This window comes from Tinamus guttatus, unplaced genomic scaffold (genome assembly GCF_059628265.1).
Source record: "Tinamus guttatus ecotype Peru unplaced genomic scaffold, ASM5962826v1 Tinamus_guttatus_pri_ptg000004l, whole genome shotgun sequence".
In the NCBI taxonomy this organism is placed as follows: domain Eukaryota; kingdom Metazoa; phylum Chordata; class Aves; order Tinamiformes; family Tinamidae; genus Tinamus; species Tinamus guttatus.
Window position 1 is genome coordinate 12,371,264 of NW_028288538.1, and position 19,151 is coordinate 12,390,414.

Consider the following 19,151-nt stretch of genomic DNA (forward strand, 5'->3'; position numbering starts at 1 on the left):
GCGCTAAAATTAATAAAGGCAAACAAACAAACTAAATGCCAGAAGCCATTTGAGGGCTTTTTCACACACTTGTCAACAAAAAATGTTCCTTTTGGCTCTATCACAATTGCAACCTTGATTTAGGATTGAAAATTACTGGATGACTTCCGCTGGTGCATTGCAGAGAACCGATTTCCCCAAATTCTTTAATCAAGAGTGATAAACACCAGCAGTCCCACTCTAAGTACTTTGCTATCAAAAACTCAGTATGCTCACTCCTCACAGGCAGACCAGGGACCTTCCAGCCTGAACAAAGGCTGAAAGAAAAGAATTTGAGTTTTATTAAAGCTGTGACACTTTTAATAGTTGGTTTTACATGGAATGAATGCAGATTTTCATATATCAACAAAACATGTATAGATATACTTAAGGTATAAACAAAATTAATACTGCATTTTCAAACTTGCCTCATTACCTAGTATCTCTGTGCCTGTTTTTTCAGCTCTGAAACACTAGTTTCAGTTTGGAATTTACTTAAAATTCCCCCCTCCCTCCCCTCAAATCATATCTTCTCCAGAGCTATTATTTGTCTTGATTATTTCTCGGGGGGGGGGGGGGGGGGGAGATAAAGCTAGCATTGTGCCTGGCTCCAGGTACCTCCTGAACACAGGGCTACCCGTGTATGGCACAGTGTCTTATCAAAAAGAGCACCATCCTCCTTTTAACCAATGAATTGTCAAATTTACTTGCACTAATATAAAGGGCAGACACTTGCACACTGCTCTATCATGATATCCAGAGCAAACAGAAACACCCAATAAAAACAAGCATTGAATTACAGAGAGCTGCACTTCTGCAGAAACACAGCAGAGGAAAGGCCAATGGCTTTGTACTGATAGATAGATGCCAAATCTCATGGCAGTCGTAGGCCAGCAGCATAAGGAAATGGGGGCTAACTGCAGTTACCAACTCTTTGAGAATTGTCTTCTGAAAGTCTCAAGTCATTCCTTATCTTTCCCATTTCAATTACTGAAACGGAGTTGAAACCATAGAAATTGGGCCAACAGGACGAAGGCCTTACAAATTAATAACACATTTCCACACCTTTTAGACAGGTTGCATATTAACAGAAGTGAAGGACTGAAGAATTTGGAGCAAAATTCATTGCTCTTAAACTCTCTACTCTTCATTCTTACCTTACCAGAAGTTTTCTCTGTATGAGTAAGATTGTGAGAGACCATGCCACGCTTGTAAGAGCTAGAGAACTTGGATGTGGTATCTTTATGCCTTCTTGAATCTTGAGATATAGGAAGCAGAGCACCTGCCATTAAATATTCTGATTCGTCAATGGAAGCAAGAATGGCTTTTGCTGTTTCACCTGTTTCATGTCGTTCTAGGGTACCTAGAGAAACAAACCAGAATGATTTTTTTTCAAGTAGCTACTCTACTTCATACTTATATAATAGTGTTAACACGATACACTTCACGTCAGCAAAGAAATCATGAATCTATGTTTACAGATGAGCAGCTCCTCACTCTAACCACTAAAAAAAGTATTTTAATGTAAACATCTATTCCACAGCATTACTACATTAAAAATATTAAAGTTCCATTTCTTATAAAGAAATTATAGTAGCAAATACGTGTGAATTGAAAAGTCAAAATATATTGTAGAAGAAACTAAGGAAAACACTCATTTCCCTCTATTCAAATCAAAGCATCACCTGTTTTTCTCACAAAGCCTTCAGACACATACATCTTTTTAATATAAATATATACACACACATATCATTAACCCTGAACAATAACACATTTATGTAATATTTTAGTGCTGTCCTCTAGTGTTCTGGATTATAAATAGCAAGGGAAAGATCAAAGTTTCCCTTCCATTCTCCAATTTTTTTTTGAAACTTTTTAAACACATGAAACTATTACACATAGGTTAACAGGCAAGAATATGAATGCAATGTAAAGGATTTTAACAGAATTAAATATCTGATATAATGATGTGAAATGTTTTTGCTTAAGTTTGAAATCTTTGTAGTTGCAAGTAATCCAACATGAATTTTCCACTTCTCTGCTACGAGAAAAAAGCATGCAGTGTTGAAAATATTGGACTGGGATCAAGGGAGCTCATCCAATGTATTTGTGTGCGTGTGTGTGTTTTAAATCTATCTTTTTTTTTTCCTTATGGAACTCATCCATCTCTTCATTTTAGCATTAACTCTATTTCAATAATAATCAGAAGTAACGCAGCTTGTTCTTTTTTGTCCTCCAAATATGCCATAGATTACTATAATATAGCACTGACATGTAATAATCAGGTACAGTAAAGACAATATTCATCTCCTATGGTCAGGATTTGCTACCAGCACTTAGTATTTGTAGTTTGGAGAGGACAAAGTTAACCCTTCTAGCATCTTACTAGGCAAGGAATGTACAAGGATTCACAGACACAGGAGTCAATTCTCTCCCCCCTCCACCCTTTAAAAAAGAGTAAATAAAAAAAAAAATAAGATAGAAGCATTAAATAAAATCAAAACTCCTTGGACAACTAGCCTGCATCTTCACTAATCAAACACTGCATCATACCATCAATTTCATAAATGCATTTTGCTCTCAAAACCACTTATTTGATAATAACAATTTCAAAATCCTCAGGACCATAAGTAGTATGTTCTAGAAGATGGTCCTCACCGTAAAAAAGTGTTCTTGCATCCAAATGCTAGTTATAGCTCTTTGTGAAGGTCCATGCAGAGTTGCAATGAAAGTGCAGAAAGTGCACATGGAACTGAGTGTGATAGCAGGAGGCGGCAGTGGTGAAGAAAATATTACAAAGTATTTATTTTACCTAGTGAACTTGATATGGAGATCAGAATCAAAGTATATAACTCAATCACACAGTCCATAGCAGAAAAAAAGTAAAGACAGACATGATTCTGACTCCTAAACATGTTGCAGGATGAGCATTTCTAAAGAAAGAGGTTTAGTGAAAGGACTGTTCGTTTGATGAATGCTTTCTGACCCTTACAAATTGAGAAAGGAATACCAGGGTGGGGTGATTATTGCTCCAGAAAAAGTCATCTTTTAAAAAGACAATGTATTCCTGAAACAAATAATACAGACAGACAAAGACTGTACATGGGATTAAGGAAGAGGACAGAAAGAGAAGCTCAGGTCTGCAGTGTTTTAAAAGCAAGTGAGCCCAAAGCTTTGGTTTGGGGAATGTACTAGCAATAGATCAATGGAAAAGAGGTATGGTTTTCCACAGAGCAGCAATACCACAACTATGACCCCCTACTACACATACAAAATAGAGGAAAAGAAAGTCTCCATCTCTCTAAAGGTGTGACCATGGCAACCAAGTCTCAAGAATTGACAAGGTTGGAGTATTTCACTCTCCTGGGCAGCTCTGGACCACCAGATGTGACTAGCTAGAGACTGCTACAACATCTTATTCCTCTCCTGGACCAAATACTACAAATTGAGTCCCCTGGTGTTCAAGCTGTCCATGCAGTTCTCTAGGTCTTACTGGAGGATGCATTTTTGCCAGGAGAGGTCACACCTATCAGCACGCCTCAGGACGAGGCAGCACACGACCTGTCGTATCACCAGGCTCCAGCTCTCCACTTGCTGCCACAGCTAACATATGGAAAAGACATCCTCAATATTGTAATGCTGCTGTAAACCTGGTAGCTCAGCTGAATCTGAGAATGTTAGAGTGATCTGTGCAAACAAAAATTTGCTTTGGAATTTTATTTAAAAAAGAGCATCTGGATAAGAACAAATCCTTTCTCCAGGTGTACTAGTAAGCAAAATAAACATCTGTCAGACAAAGGTTCAACCTTAATATTAACCATTTCCTGAAGACTTATTTTCTGTCAAAATCCTTCTTTCCACATATGCATATTTTATCTGAAGAGACAGACTTTCATCCACTTCTTTTCTATGCAGGTAGACTCAGATAAACAGAAATTTCATGCTTCACAATAAAGGAACTTGAATATTACAAGATTAAAATACTGATTCAAGAGAGTGTTTGAGCATTTTTCCTGAAAATATTAACTTAATTCTATCACTAAACCAAAAAGCACAAACCAGAACAAATATTACATTAAAATAAGCATATACCGTTCCATTCAATATCAAGACAAAAGTATAGGTTGTATTTAAATTTTTACCAAAACTTGCATATAAAAATCCACTTCTCTCTAAAAACCTCAGGATGTTTTACTTATAGAATAGATTAACCACTTACACCGATACCAGGACACAATATACTGTATCCAGAGCAGAAACTCACAAACGAAACAGATTTTGCAGACACTTTTGAGTGATTTTTCCATTTGGAAATTTTTGCAGGGAGCCCAGTCACTAAACATTACTACATCTTTTCCTGAAGAGGTTCTCTCAAAACATCATTAGCAAACTACTGTGAAAATAGCTGACTATTGCCTGCCTCAGGTAAAGTAAGCAATGAAGAACAATAAAAAGAAAGCTTCTGGACTATCCCATATAATGAAGTTATACACACACAGGTAGAAAGAGTAGTTTTTTAGGACTTGGCTCAATTTCTGCTACAGGCCAACATGAAAACAGTTACAGTTCCTCAGTTTTCTCTTACTCTAAGCTGTTTTAAAGGATATAATCCTGCAACAGGAACCCCTGAGATACAGTAAATATGCTCACTTGGGCTGAGCAGTGGCCAGTGCTGAATTCGGGAGGAGCTGCAGAGTTTGGCTCACACCATTTGAGAAAGAGAGAAAGGAAGAGAACATAGTCCATGCCCAGATTAACATACCTCCATCATAAACTCTTCTTTCTGACTTCACATACCATGCTCAATCAGGTCTCAATTTCATTATCTCTTTCTTTTTCCATATTTATATATAAATATATATATTGTATAAATTTATATATAAATATATCTTATACTATTAACAAGGCAAGAATAAAGTTTGACTTTACTTGTCCCTTAAGCATAGAGGCATAAAACAGCTAAACAATGTATATGCCATCTTGTATCTCAGGTATACATCAAAACATTCAGCTATTCTCTGCATAAAAACAGATATAGCTTCCCTTAGCTTCTGTAGTTTTGGTAAAAGCTGACTGTTTTCTGCTTCTAAGACTCAAGGATTCACTCAAGCTCTTCTTTCATTACGCATACCTAAGTGTTCAGTACACAATGGCTCAAACTTACACAGGAAAAAAGCTACGTGAACTATCACAAGCTAGACTGATCTGAGGCTTACAAGGGTAAAAGATGCCATGAAAAAGGCAAGAAATCAGGATTTAAGTAAAAGGCTGACAATTGCATGCAAGAAGCATATAAATTTCTATTTATGACATTTTCAATTATTCCTTTTAGAAAGGGATTTAGCTGGGAGAAACGGCAGTAAGAAGGCAGCTATCACACTGCATCACACAATGCATTTTATCATGTACATCTTACCATTTGCATTACATGTTATCTTTAATAGACCTTGAATTTCCACATACAACCACTTTCCTTGAAAAAGATTGTCTAAAGCAGAAAACTTGCTTAATGTAGCATTGCCTCTTCCTAGAGCTACAGTACTACTGGCTTAACATATCTCAGTGCAAAAGCGCACAACTGGTTTAACTCGCTCCCTGCAGGTTCTCCCTTTCTCCAAGGACACCTTAGTGCCTGTGCTAAGGCGCTAAGAGAGAGCAGGGGAGGAGAACCCTGGAGGGTCTCACTCAGCCCACGTGGTGTCTGCCCTGACTATTAATGCTGAAGGTCAGACTATGACCTAAGAACAAAACAGCTAAATTACTAGAGCCTTTTTCCAAATATGAAAAGCTCCCTTCAGGGGAGATAAACCTTTCAGTCTTCAATTATCTCCTCAGAGTAATGCAAAGGGGTACTTAATATTTGATCCATATTTTTTATAAGAGCTGTTCTTTACTTTCACATGGATGATAAAATTCTGCAAGGCAACTGTTTTAGGAAAATCACTATTAAGATCAAATGAGACAGATTCGGGCTATTATAAGGAAAAAAATCTATGAAGTATGAAAAAACACATTTTTGTGGCTTATTAGCAAGCATATATTTGAGCCCATATTCTAAGTGCATTCATGGACTTGTACCTGACTCAAAACAAATCTTAAAAAACACACTTGCAAAAATGAAGGAAGCAAAGATATTATGTGGCTGTGAATGTATGCATGGACTTTGTGACTGTATGGGCAAGACATGACTGAACGACAGGAGAAGGAAAATTAAGAAAAACATACACATTCTGAAGAACAGGGTGAATAGACAGAAGCATGATGGAAATGTTACTCAAACTTCAGAGTTTCTTGAAAAGAAAAAAAATCAGTTTGTCATATATTTCACTGAAAATCTGACATCTCTGAAAGCTTTCTACATCACTTTTGTCATTAACGTAAGTTAGCAATTTTATCACAAGTTTAATTTTATTATTAAAAAGTCTAAGAAGAGTTGCCTAAAACAACAGCACAGACACTTCTATCAAGTAACACCTATCATGGAATTTGGCTACTTGGCACTTCTGAAAATGTATGGTTTGTCACCAGTACAGACAAAGCTCATCACCTTGCTCACATGAACTGCAGGGAGATCGACCTGGTGCCCCCTTCCTAACAAAAACCATTTCACAGTTACTGCATCTTGCTCCAGCAAATACAGAAATGATGTGGATAACTGATAAGAGGCATGGGACCCTGGAGGCAAAGTTTGTTAGCCAGTAGAAAGTGAATGAATAGACTTCGCAACCTTGTATTAATTCACCCTTTTGTTCCCAAGCATGTGGTACGGTAGCATGTAAAAAAAGAATATATTTCTGTATTTGTATAGTATGCCTCAAGAGTTACAGAAATAGCAAAAAAACTAAAAACCACATTTTGCATGAGCCCAGATCTTTAGGCTATACAGACTGCATTTGAAAAACAGCAGTGACCACTATGACCTTGACCCTAGCTACATCACAGCCTGCAGCACACAAAAAACCACCACAGGATTTATCAGCTAGGCCGTGCTTGCCCACGCAAATCTAATCCAGACTGATGACCTGAAGAGAGAGAAAAAGAGAGAGAGACAGGGAAAACTAAAGATTCTAAAAGCTAAACCATTTCATTTTGCAAAAGCTCGTTTACCTTTTTTAAAGTTAATTTTTTTTATAATTGACAGCTAGTATACGCATTTTTTAATTTTTTCAGCAAAAATAGTTCAAATAGTGTTAAGACAAAGTATTCATAAAATCTCTGTAACTCAAAGCACAGAGTGAAACACTCCCATGAAGAAGGCTGCCTTTCCCACCACAAGAGGGGTTTCAAATTGAGCAGTTTCTTACATCCATTGCCCTAAGGCAAATCAAGGACAATCCCGTTACTTGGGCTTCATTCTATCAGGAAACAGGCTCACAGATAAATGCAGGCACGGGGTACTGTGCAATCTCTGCTCAAATATAACCCATAACACTGCCTCGGCAAAGATGCCGATGTCTCAGTAGAGGCCTCCTCTTAGGTCCGTGATGGTGGATACATTTTTACCACCTATCTGTGAGAGCCTGGACACTGCCCTGCCTGCTTGGCACTCAGCTATCCACAAAACTCTTGATCTAGGTCAGGCCAATTTCAAGGATCGATGCCCTGACCCCTCATTTTCTGCTATAGTACAGATAATTTACATTAACTATAGTATATCTAGTACAATTTTCTATGTATTCTCCCCACATAGCATCTTTCAAATACCAATGCAGAACATGAACAAGTCAAAAATTAAATTCCCTCTTGCTAACGCAGCAAATAACTGTAACCCGTATGTTCCAGCTACTCTTTAAAGCTGGAGATTGTAGCTGTCATTCCTGCTTCTTGACATTAGCAATTTAAAGAAACATTTCACACTATCTGCAGCCTTTTTGAATCTGTTATATAAATGGGCAGTAGAGCCTGTTTTATGTCCATCTCTTGAAACAGGCTTTTTTTGGCAAAAAGACAGATGAAGGTATACTGATTTTTTTTTTTTTTTTGTCTCTGAGGTACCATTACAATCCTATGCAATCCCCCTGCCTTACAAAGAATTCACTATACTTTACTGTGATGTTATCTAGCTGTACCAGAATAAAGGTTGATCTGAGATGTGATTCTGTCTCCTTTCCAATCCTCTTAACTTCTTCGGGTTGTCTTGACCATTATATGGCAATGGAAAGGATTAGGGCTTATATAACCAGTGCAGCAATCTGCATTTTGCCCAGGCTTCTCTACAGAACTCGTAAGGTTTGAAGTCATTTTCCCTGTAGCTAAGCATGCACATCAGCAGCGGTGTTGGATTCACTCTACAGTATTCGCTTTCCATGAACCTATGACACAAATGCCTGGGATTTGCTGTAGAAGCACCTTGCTACCGCACATTCCGCACGTGGAAGTATCACCATTACCAAGGGTGACTCCAAAGGCCCTACACTGTACAAGTGTCATCTGGCCCTGCAAGATCCTTTTCAAACAGTGCACAGAACCGGTCACCTCCACCAACATGCACAGAACTGCCATCATCTCCTCTCAGACGTAAGCAGAGAGAGTTCTAACTCAACAGACCAAAGTTTCAACACAAACACGAGAGTAAAGTACTCAGTACTTAACTACTTTGCATGACAAATTGGTAATATCTATGATCTGTCAACACTATTTCTGTAGAATTATTGCATGATATTCTTTAGATACTGCATGAAAGAGAAGTAAAATTACAGAAGGCTGAAAATGTACACATTTGTCAGCTAACCTGCACCTTTTTTTCTTGAACATGGGACACTAGAGATAATGAAGTCTTCAGAATTTTTGTATGTATACTTTTTAACAGATATTAAAAGAACATTAACAATACTGTTTATTTGAAGAGTGTGAAATAATTTACTGTGAAACATAGTAACAAATGCATAGTAAAACTGTTTACAAACACTAATCAATGCACACTCAACATCAGTGTGTTTGTGTTTGAGTTTCGGTGTCTCACCTGTTTCATTTTTAAAACCTAGTGTTAGTCTTACAAATAAGACCAGAATGGAAAGAACAGGAGGAGAAAATACAGAAAACATTCTGTGGTCCTCTGACACATTCAGATTGGGAGCTGGCTGAAAGACAGAGCTCTGGGCTGTGATCCATGCTGCAAGGTCTAGCTGGAGGTTTGTGGCTAGCAGTGTCCACGGGGGTCAGCACTGGCTCCAGGTTCGTGCAGCTTGGCCATCAGTGAGGGGACAGAGGCACCTCAACAAGTTTCCTGGCGATACGAAATAGGAGAGTGGCCGACACCCCAGTGGGCTGGGCTGCCATCCACAGGGACCTGGAGGGGTGGGCAGAGAGGAGCCTCATAAAGTTCAATAAAGAGAACTTTACTGAAACAAAATCCAATACCCTAGGATGGAAGCTCAGCTAAAAAAACTGCATTCAAAGTTCTTTATCATGCATCTGCATATGTGGCAGACAGCACAAGAAGACTCCCACATCTACCAGGAAATAGGTTTTAAGAACAGGCAAGGTAGGGCAGCAAGTCCAGATAATCCTAAAGTAATTCTGTAAACTAACTTCAACCTTGTATTTGCTTCTCCACAGTGCAATTATTGCTAAAATTTTAAGCAAAAATTTTATGTCTCATTCACAGCAAGATTGGCTAGCACCAGAAGCTGGTAATTTAAGTAGTACCCCCTTGCTAAACCCTTCATTAAAGACTATTCATCTGTACTTCAAAACTAGGAACTTCTTTATGAAATGTAAACTCAGCATAGACACTGACTGGCCAATCTGTTAAGAGTTTTGTAAAGCACTCTGATTTCAGCTCCACACAGGACATTTAGGAAGACTGTTTTCATGCAATATTAATATTCCATAGACTTAAATGGTTCTAGAGCCCCACAAGACACAGAGCTCTGGACTGAAGGGAAACTCTGTACTGCAATGTTGGTCCCATTTTGATTTCTAGTATTCTGTCTGTCAAAGCTCAAACAACTACATTTACTACCCATGTGAATCAGCATTACATTACCTATGTAAAGCAACTATGAGTCTACAATTTCAACTGAAATATTCTACTTTAGCTTTCCTGACTACGCAATTGTGAGCTTTGCAATTAATGGTCTTCCATTATTACTGATTATCAATTAACTCAAAAGGTTGCTGAGATTGTGATTGTGCTGAAGACTGCAGAACTTAATGCTATAATTTGAGATTGTTAGGACAGTAAATTTCTCTTGTTAATAATTAAAGGACATAAGTTATGTTTTTATTTATAACTTCCAGAAATATTCAACTCACTTCATTGCAATGTCGGCTAATCATCTGCTCATCAGGATCTGACTTAAGCTATTATATTTTATTAGTGACATACCTGGAATTACATGGAGGTTTTTATTTATATAAAATAAATATAATATTTTATTAACACATTAGTATTTCTGCCTTGGCCCTCTATAAATTGTGTTTATGTAACCCAGCCCAACAGAGAAACAAGAATTAAATGAATGAAAAATCCCATACAGTATTATTACCTGTTTCGATTTCCCAAATATAAACTGAGTCATCTTCACATCCAACAATTAGAAGATTCTCAACAGCATCCAATTTTATCATCTTCACAGGAAAGAGATGCTTTCTTGCATGCAGGAGACACACACCCTCCTGAAGATGTAGAACTGCTACTGAGTGATCCCTGCACACACAGCACACAACACTCTGATCTTTTAACTGCAAAAAGAGATTAGGAGCTTTAGTATCTGTCCTGCAAACACATTACATTCAGCCATATTGTAAATGAGCTTGGAAAATTTATCCAGATAATTTCTTTCCCAAAACATACTTATTTTTGGAAAGTGAGGCTTACTTCAGGTTACATCTCTAAACAGTTTTTAAAAGGTTGGTCATAAATTTAATCTCCAAACCAGGGCAGATACAGTCTCCTCTGCTTTTTCAAACGTTTTTAAAATAAACCATATTCACCCACAGTCAGAAATCGCCTATTAAAGGAGTAATTACACAATCAAGTATATGGTAACATTTGTCCCAGAAAAAGCAGTGAAAAGTTACCTTAATTAAAATGCTATTCAAAATGAAATTTACTTCACGCTGCAAGGAACAAAAGCCAAGTGCAATGTATTTTTAGTGAAAAAATGGCGGTGTTACATTTTAATTTCACAATATATGAATCTGACCCTGCAAAGCCTTTTATTTCTGCAAATAATTTTTGGTAACACAGAGGAATTCAGTCTAGGGAATAAAATCAGCCCTGTAAAGAAAGCTAGAATCCAGTCCAAACACGTAATAAATACTATTTAGATTACAGAAAAAGGGCTGAGAGCCTTTATAAGAAGCATTAAAAGCTATTCTTACCCCCTACAAAGCAGGTAATCATCCCAAATCAGAGAAGCAACAAAAGACTCTTTAGACCATTTAGTGTCTCCACTTAACCGAACTCTAAGTCAGTACTGAATATGTGTAAGTATCGAGTATGTCCTTGTAGTGTTTAAAAAGAAATGGTGAGAATCCTGCCCCATGGAAAGCACAGGCACCTGCATTTATCTAAGGACTTGTCATACAGGAAAGATTCATTCTACCAAACTCACAATTTTTACTTCAGAACTCAATTATTTGAAAACTCTAAATATCATGTGAAACATAAGCATCTGTCAAAGGACAACACAAACATGTTAGGAATCAGGACCAAGTATAAATATTTATAAATACATTAATACTACCTAATTTATGTAGCAGTAATGAATACTATTAGTTCAAATATTCTCTTGCAACATTTAAATCCCTTTACTTTTTTTAAAATATCAGAAACAAATTAGAATCAACATCTTTTAATGATATTCCATTTGCATTTTAATGCTGTCAATAAGGACTTGATATAGTCTTTTGTATCAGTTTTCATTCATTTCAGGATCACTGTAATACCCCCAACTAACAAGAAACTATCCCTCAAATTAATTCAAGTCACAATTAAGTGATTACTGAACGAAAAACAAAGGTAAGATACTACAGTATTGCCTTTTTTTTGTAATATATACACATATATTTATATGCAAGCATGTATCTTTTTATATATGTATTTAAACAACATTTTTCATGCTCTTACTTACTCTGTAATTTTCTGGAGGTTGCAACAGTTCTGTCACTGGACCAGAGTGAAGAGCAAACTGGTGTAAAATTTCTCCAGTAAATATATGCCAGCAGATCACAACAGAATCCTGGCCTCCTGATAACAACCAGCTTGGATCAAATCTTGCCAGTTTATCATGTGGATAAAGTAAACACGTTACTCTGCTACTATGACCATTCAGAACTTTGTAAGGTAGATTATCTGAAACAACAGGATGTTAAGTTATTTCTGTCCTTTAAAAAAGTTTCAGATTTTACTGTACATTTGCTAAAAGTCAGGCAACTCAGATGAAATACAGCTAAGCACTTCCATCCAGAGTGTCTTAAGACAAGACATCCCCTTACATGAGATCACAGAAATTGAGATATTTGTTTCAAAAATGGAGGACACTCCTGCATTCTACATTGTCTACTGACGTTCCTTTTTTTCTTCATTCTGTGAATGATCTTTGAGAGAAAAAATAGACTACTGCCCTCAGCATGACATCACATCACTTCAGGTATCTCTGCAGCTATTCTAGAGCAAGGATTCCTAGTTATACAAAAAAATTGGGAGCACTAAGCTGCTATTTGATAAATCAGCTGTAAAGAAAAATATCACAATCTTCCACTTTCCTTATTCAGTCCCTGATTACTATACCTTTTTAAAAATTATTTTGATTCAAAGGATTATGACAAGTATGCAGTCTTCTGTGCTTGATTCAGATGAAATTAGGTAGAAATATGTTAAAACTTACCTTTCGACACAGATGTGTTTTCTAAAAGTTTTGCTCTTAAAGTTTTTAAAGCTAGAGTTACAAAAATCTTCCCATTTTCACATCCACAAACCAGCTTATCAAGAGTGGGTATGTATATAGAGGAACTGATGACTGCATTTTCATTTCCATCTTCAAATGCACAGAGATAATCAATAATGCCCTCCGACATTGAATGGTGTTTATCAAAATTATCCTGTAAAGTCCAAGTTGCTGTAACTGGGATCTCTGGAAGGGAAACAAGAGTCAAGAATTACTGGTTTCAACTCAAAATAAAACTCAAACAAAATACACTTTCAGCTCTTTGCCATTTCCCCTATTTTACCCTTTCTGCAGCCTAAGAATTGGAACAGCAGCTGCTGACTTTACCTATTAGATCACATCTCAGCAAAATCCTTATTTTTATACCTCTTTATGAACAGCCATAAGCAGGACCAAAATTTCATGAGATTTAGTTGAGGTTTTTGTGGGCCAATGGAAAGGCAATAGCAACATTTACTCATGCAGTGCTGTAAAGAAACAATGCCTGTTTTATCTTTGTAATCATTATAACTGCACAGATGCATCCCTTTTTAGGGCAACAAACATTTTCATGTAAACTGACCTGTCAAAGACTTGACTTAAAAATGAAAAAAAAAAATAAAGTATCAAGTGTATGAATTGACAAACCTTTTGGTGAACCATCTAATGTTGAAACAGGGACATCAGGAACATGCCACAAGGTGATTCTTCCTGAAGCTTCACCAGAAAAGAGAACCTTATAGAAAGGTTCTTTCCTTTCATTCATAAAGCCCATAACAAAGGGGAAACTCTGCCAAAAATAACATTTAATCAGTATTTTAATACAGAAAAACTGACAAAGTTTTTTGACCTCAAAAGCTGTAGAAATTCTCAGCTGTGGCTAAGCTCTGCTCAGCCCAGGTCTACTCTGCAAATGCAAATCCCTCAAATATGAGCTGTGCAGCTTCGTTTAACCTACATACCAAATGCAAAATTCGTATGAGGGTGCTCCTGCGGTGTACTGCCTTTATTAGAAGAATTTATCTACCTAGTTTCAATCGTTCATTTCATTCAAGATGATATTCTAACATGATAATCTAAAATGACTTGTGAAGAAAATTGTTTAGTTGTTACATAAGCATCATTCCCAAATGCTGAGAAAAGGTGAGCTGCCTAAATAGAAACTTACTGGCAAAAAAGAGAGGAATACCCCCTCTTGGAAGTCAAGAAAATTACTAGTATTCAGGTAGGGTCTACATTAGCATGTTTTCTACCACATACCAGGAATGTACTGTGGAAGCGAATGCTGTGGTTCGCATTGTTAAACTGTCTTAGGAGCACAAAAAAAAAAAAAAAAAAAAAAAAAAAAAATCAGGAATCCTTTTGGATCAAATTAAATGGAAAACATCTCCAGGAACACATCTACTGCATTGCAAGCACAAGTGGGGATACAGACCAAAAATTAGCCTGAAGGGTTGGAGGAAATAAACAAAAAATAGCACCCACAATTTCCAACGACTTTGCATGGATGAAACATCAGCAAACTGATCTGCTCTATACAAATTTACTACCTGATAATGTAGGCGTTGCTTAAGTCTATTTGAAATTATAAGGCATTTTAATATTCTCCTGTTGGATTTATTTACAACACTGAAATTTGAAAGTGAATTACATAAAAAGAAACTGTAATGTGGCTTATGCAAAAATCTAAGAATTGAAATCAAAATAGGCACACACAGGCACTTTTGTTGAGCCACACTAAACGGCTATCAAAAATGAATCAGGCAAGAAGCTTGGTATTTGGGTGTAAATTGTGTCAAGCAACGTTACTAAAAAATACAGACATTTTGGGAAAAGAATTACCTATGAGGTTCCTACCAACAGCACAGCCCTACTCACTAAGCCATGCACTTTAGCAATTCTATTTTCCTTCATGATGTAATGACCTTTTGGCAACCTTCAGCAGTTATCCTATCTGAATTTAGATCACAATTGTTTAGGGGAGAAACTGAATGGCATTGTCCTTCCAGTGAAAACTAAAGTCTGTCTGGCTTAGGAATAATATGCAACAAAAATGCTTCCTAAAAGTCTACACTTGCCAACAAAAAGAGAAAAAAAAACATTAAAACAAAGAAATCCACACATTTGACAGTGCTCTAGTCAAACAAACAGGTTTATCTTCAGAAACTGTTTAATGACTTAAGTTCTCATGTAATACACGTACATAATAAGACTCAGCCTTAGTTCTAGTTCTAATTCTAGATAAAACTGTGATAAAATCTCAGATACACTTAATTTGTTGCAATCACATTTTTACCAAAGATCCCCTACTAGTTATTTTCTGCTTTCTAATTTTAATTCATTTTTAATCAGCTGTTTTTGCTCATCCACTTCTGTGGTCACACAAAACACTGGTCAAGATTAAAAAGTCATTCAGAAGCAGGCTTTTCAACACAGATGAGTCTGCTTGACCCACTTTTTGTCTAGTCAGCAACTAAATTTGAAATTTGTGTGACATGTCCAACTAAACATGAATTCTTAACCAGAAGAACTAAGTGCTTATCAACTACCCTTCCACATTTCTTTTCTTAAAAACAGAAGCTCTCCAGACACAGGCAAGAGTTTTGATAATTTTATGCACAGTGAACACTGCTAGTCTGCTCACAGCATGAGGAAGTATGTAATTATGCTTCTAATGCCTCACAATAGCTGTATTCTTGATAAAATGGTCAAAATTTAAAACCAACAGTTAGTATGAATACATTTTGTAAGTAAAAGATCTTTCAGATTCAAACATTTATGCACATGAGGAACTGAGCCTATTCATTCAAGTCTGAAGAAACAGGCACACATTTACCAATAGAATAAAGATTAAGTAACTTGCATAAATTTTGTGTTTTTACAGACTTGAAGGGCTTTAAAATTACTCTATACCATATTTAATTTAAAATAAGCTTTTTTCCCCGAACACTAGAAGGCAGAAAAAAATCACTGCAGCATAGCTGAACCATATTTTTCCTTTTTCCCAACCCCAACATTTAAGTAACTCCAGAATTTAAGACAAAATACATTAGGAAAAGGTCCAAGTAAAAGATCAAAAAAACTGAAGTGAAGGAATAAGTTTTATTAACCATATTAACAATTAAATCAATTCCAAATAGTTTTCATCCTGATAAATTACAAAATACAAAGTAGCTTTTGGAGTTTACTTTAAACCTTTCTGATGTTACCTTATTTTCTTTCACACCAGTAGAGCAGAGCAAGTGAGGAAAAACTGTTTCTTTCAGCACTTTTCCATCAGCAGGATATATGCCTTTAGAAAGCCCACTGCATAATTTTAAAAAATAAGCTTTAGAAATTCATCTTTTTAAAAAGCAGAGCAAGTAGCAACATTCACAAGTTCAGTTAAAAGTTACTGAGTAAGTAATTACAAGTGACTTTTTGAAATCACAGCACCAGCTGCCCAAGTTCTACATGGCTAATCTTATTCCTGTGTCCCCCGCTGTGTCAAACAAAGACTGAGAGCTGTCAAACTCTGGGTAAATCTTTGAGTGCCAAAGTGCTTTTGTTCTGCTTTTTGATCATTTGCGACATGCAGAGATTTTCCATAATAAACCTCCCAAAGTTCATCTTGTACCTGAACTTTTAATGTGAATTTCCCATCTGAGCCCACCTGTTCAGCAGCTGGTAGATGTAGCTGTGACCATCTTCTGTCCAGATGATAAGTCTGTAAGCTGCTAGTACTTCTCCACCAGCAAAGCACTGACCGCTTTTGCAGAGTTCGGTACACAGCAAAGAAAAGTCACAATAATCGTAGACCTAAGTTCAGAAAAATGGCAAAAAACCCACAAAACTAACATTTATTTTAATTCAAACTGTTTTAGGGCAAAGGAACAATAAACAGAACATTAGCTTCACTCTTGGCAGTTTGAAGACCTCTTTCTAAGTTAAAAAATGTACTGGTACCAGCAAACTCCTATAAACACAGAATCACACCATAAACTTATAAGATAAAGAAACTGCCAATAAGAGAAAAGCTGTATTAGAGGACTTTTCAATGAGAAAGAATTTACTTTGCATTCATTATTAACATCTACTGGATAAATTTTATTTCTTGTGTGGAGTTCAGTAATGAATTCACATTCTGACATTGAAGATTCCTCCATTTTAAATGCTCATATTCTTTAACTACTCTTTAAAAGATAACAAGGATGCAGCATGGTATCTATTAAAGCAGATTTTTCTGTTTGATCTCCGGATGGAAAGAACATTTTCTCACAAATCAAATGAATTAAAAGCAAACACAAGAATACTCAGCTCCATTTGATTGCAAGAATGCTTCTAGCTCTTTCACTTCTAGGGCCTTTAAAAATCATTGGAACTTTTTATTTAATGAGACTTTTTTATTTCATGCTCATGTCTAGAGCAGCTTAGTATATGATCTGCATATCCATATTGTTTGTGCTGTCGAGAAATGTTTCCTAACCATACATTGCATAATCTATTCCAATAATGTGAGAAAATATATTCCATAAAGAATTCCCTTTGGATTTTTCATACAAAACACAGAACTAGTTGGCTCTCTACCTTCCTTATATCAGTGGGTTAAGTATCTACTCTAAGCACACACTCCCCATATGGTACATCTCACATATCCTTAGGAGTAAAGCCAGAATAGAAAAGTTTTGCATACTCATTAAAACATAATTGTTAAAACTCCAGAGTAATTTATTCATCTATGCCACTACTTCAACCATTAAAATAGCTGCTTAAATGCATAATGGCGCATTACAAGAAATGGCATCTCTTGAGGAAATGCAGAAACTAATTAAAAACAGGTTACATATTTTTCCCAGAAAACCTATATGCATTCTGTACATGAATTGTGTCTATAAAAAAATCTGTATTAATGCATTTAAGTAGCATTAACAGGAGTGTCAAGGATAGCCTCCTAGGCATTACTCAAGGTTGATTTGGACCTATGCAAGTATTTCATTCAACAGCAGTGGTCTTTAGACCAGGTCCATCTGTTGCACTAATAGCTCAGGATTATCATAGTAGAATGACAAAGCACCAGGAAAAAGAAATGCAGAATTATTATAATGAAATTCAGGTTAAGAACTAAAAACACCACCCCCAATCCCAAACCTCTTTATAAACTGTAACAGTTTCAGCAGGTACGAGGCATTCATTTTCTTCTTACAGCTATGATAATGTCTGTGCAAGTGTGATAGCGTCTGTGCTCCTTGGCTTTGCTAGCTGCTATTAACAGAACAGAGGCTTCTGGCCTCAGCGGAACAAAGGCCCCTCATTACAGACAGCTCACTGACTGCCATCACCCCTGTCCTCCTTCCACAACTTTTGTCCATTAGTCTGCTTTTCCAATGCAATGCAGAGAGGACTATAAGGTCCTTTGTACTCTGAAAACATATTTCACTTTTCAACCAACATCATGTCAAATTCCTTTAAAGCATATTTATTGAGAAAAAAAATAAAACACTTGATCTCCGTCAGACAGTTACAGTAACTAGTAAAGACACACAGAACACTTATCTCTGATAATTACTGAAGTGCTGTTTCCTTTCATTTAGGGAGAAAAACACACACACATATATATATATATATATATGCAAGAATCAATCACATCAGTTTTTTCAAGTGTTATCAAATTAACGAAATTCAAGTAGTACAATGTTCAGTGATATACCTGCCAACACGTGGAAGACACAACTAGAAGAAGCCTCTCTGTGTAAATGCAAAAACGTATTGCTCGGCAGTTTACGCAGCCCAAAGATTTAGATTCCTTCTCGCACACACTCTGTCTCTCCTTTAAAATACAGAACACAAATCTCTGATTCATTCTAGATATGAGATCTTAGGAGAAAAACAAACTATTGAAAGTTATTTGATTAGCACACATTTTTCAAAATTCAAAGCAAGAGGTATTTTAGTAAGAGTGAGCCAGAAAGACAGCCAGGTCTGCAAACATAGACAGAAGACATTCAACATGCTTCTTGGTTCTTCATCTCACTTGAAGTGATAATGAATATGGAGAATTAGAGGAAGGTCATGGATAGCATCTACTACACACATCCAATAAATATTCTTCAGTCTTGAGAACTACCCCCTGTATCAAAATATCTCAAAGAACAGCTACATTGGTCACAGAACCTGGTTGCTAGGCTAAAAGCTTGAGCAGAAATTCCACGATATCTTCGCACTCCACCTCAAATTCAATTAATTCAGATTAAATCCAATAAAATTAAAATACTAGTCCCT

The 19,151-nt window shown here is 36.4% G+C and overlaps 1 protein-coding gene across 1 annotated transcript in view; it reads right to left on the reverse strand.

Annotated features, from left to right (window-relative positions):
- The window catches only part of WDR72 (WD repeat domain 72), an 85,402-nt gene that overhangs the window by 57,551 nt on the left and 8,700 nt on the right, over window positions 1-19,151 (reverse strand). The window contains exons 6-13 of the mRNA XM_010219296.2: window positions 18,580-18,699; window positions 16,546-16,691; window positions 16,103-16,199; window positions 13,542-13,683; window positions 12,855-13,100; window positions 12,099-12,319; window positions 10,509-10,704; window positions 1,176-1,381 (exon numbers count right to left, since the gene is read on the reverse strand). Coding sequence (XP_010217598.2) covers window positions 1,176-1,381; window positions 10,509-10,704; window positions 12,099-12,319; window positions 12,855-13,100; window positions 13,542-13,683; window positions 16,103-16,199; window positions 16,546-16,691; window positions 18,580-18,699 — 1,374 coding nt within the window. The remainder of the gene's footprint in view (window positions 1-1,175; window positions 1,382-10,508; window positions 10,705-12,098; window positions 12,320-12,854; window positions 13,101-13,541; window positions 13,684-16,102; window positions 16,200-16,545; window positions 16,692-18,579; window positions 18,700-19,151) is intronic.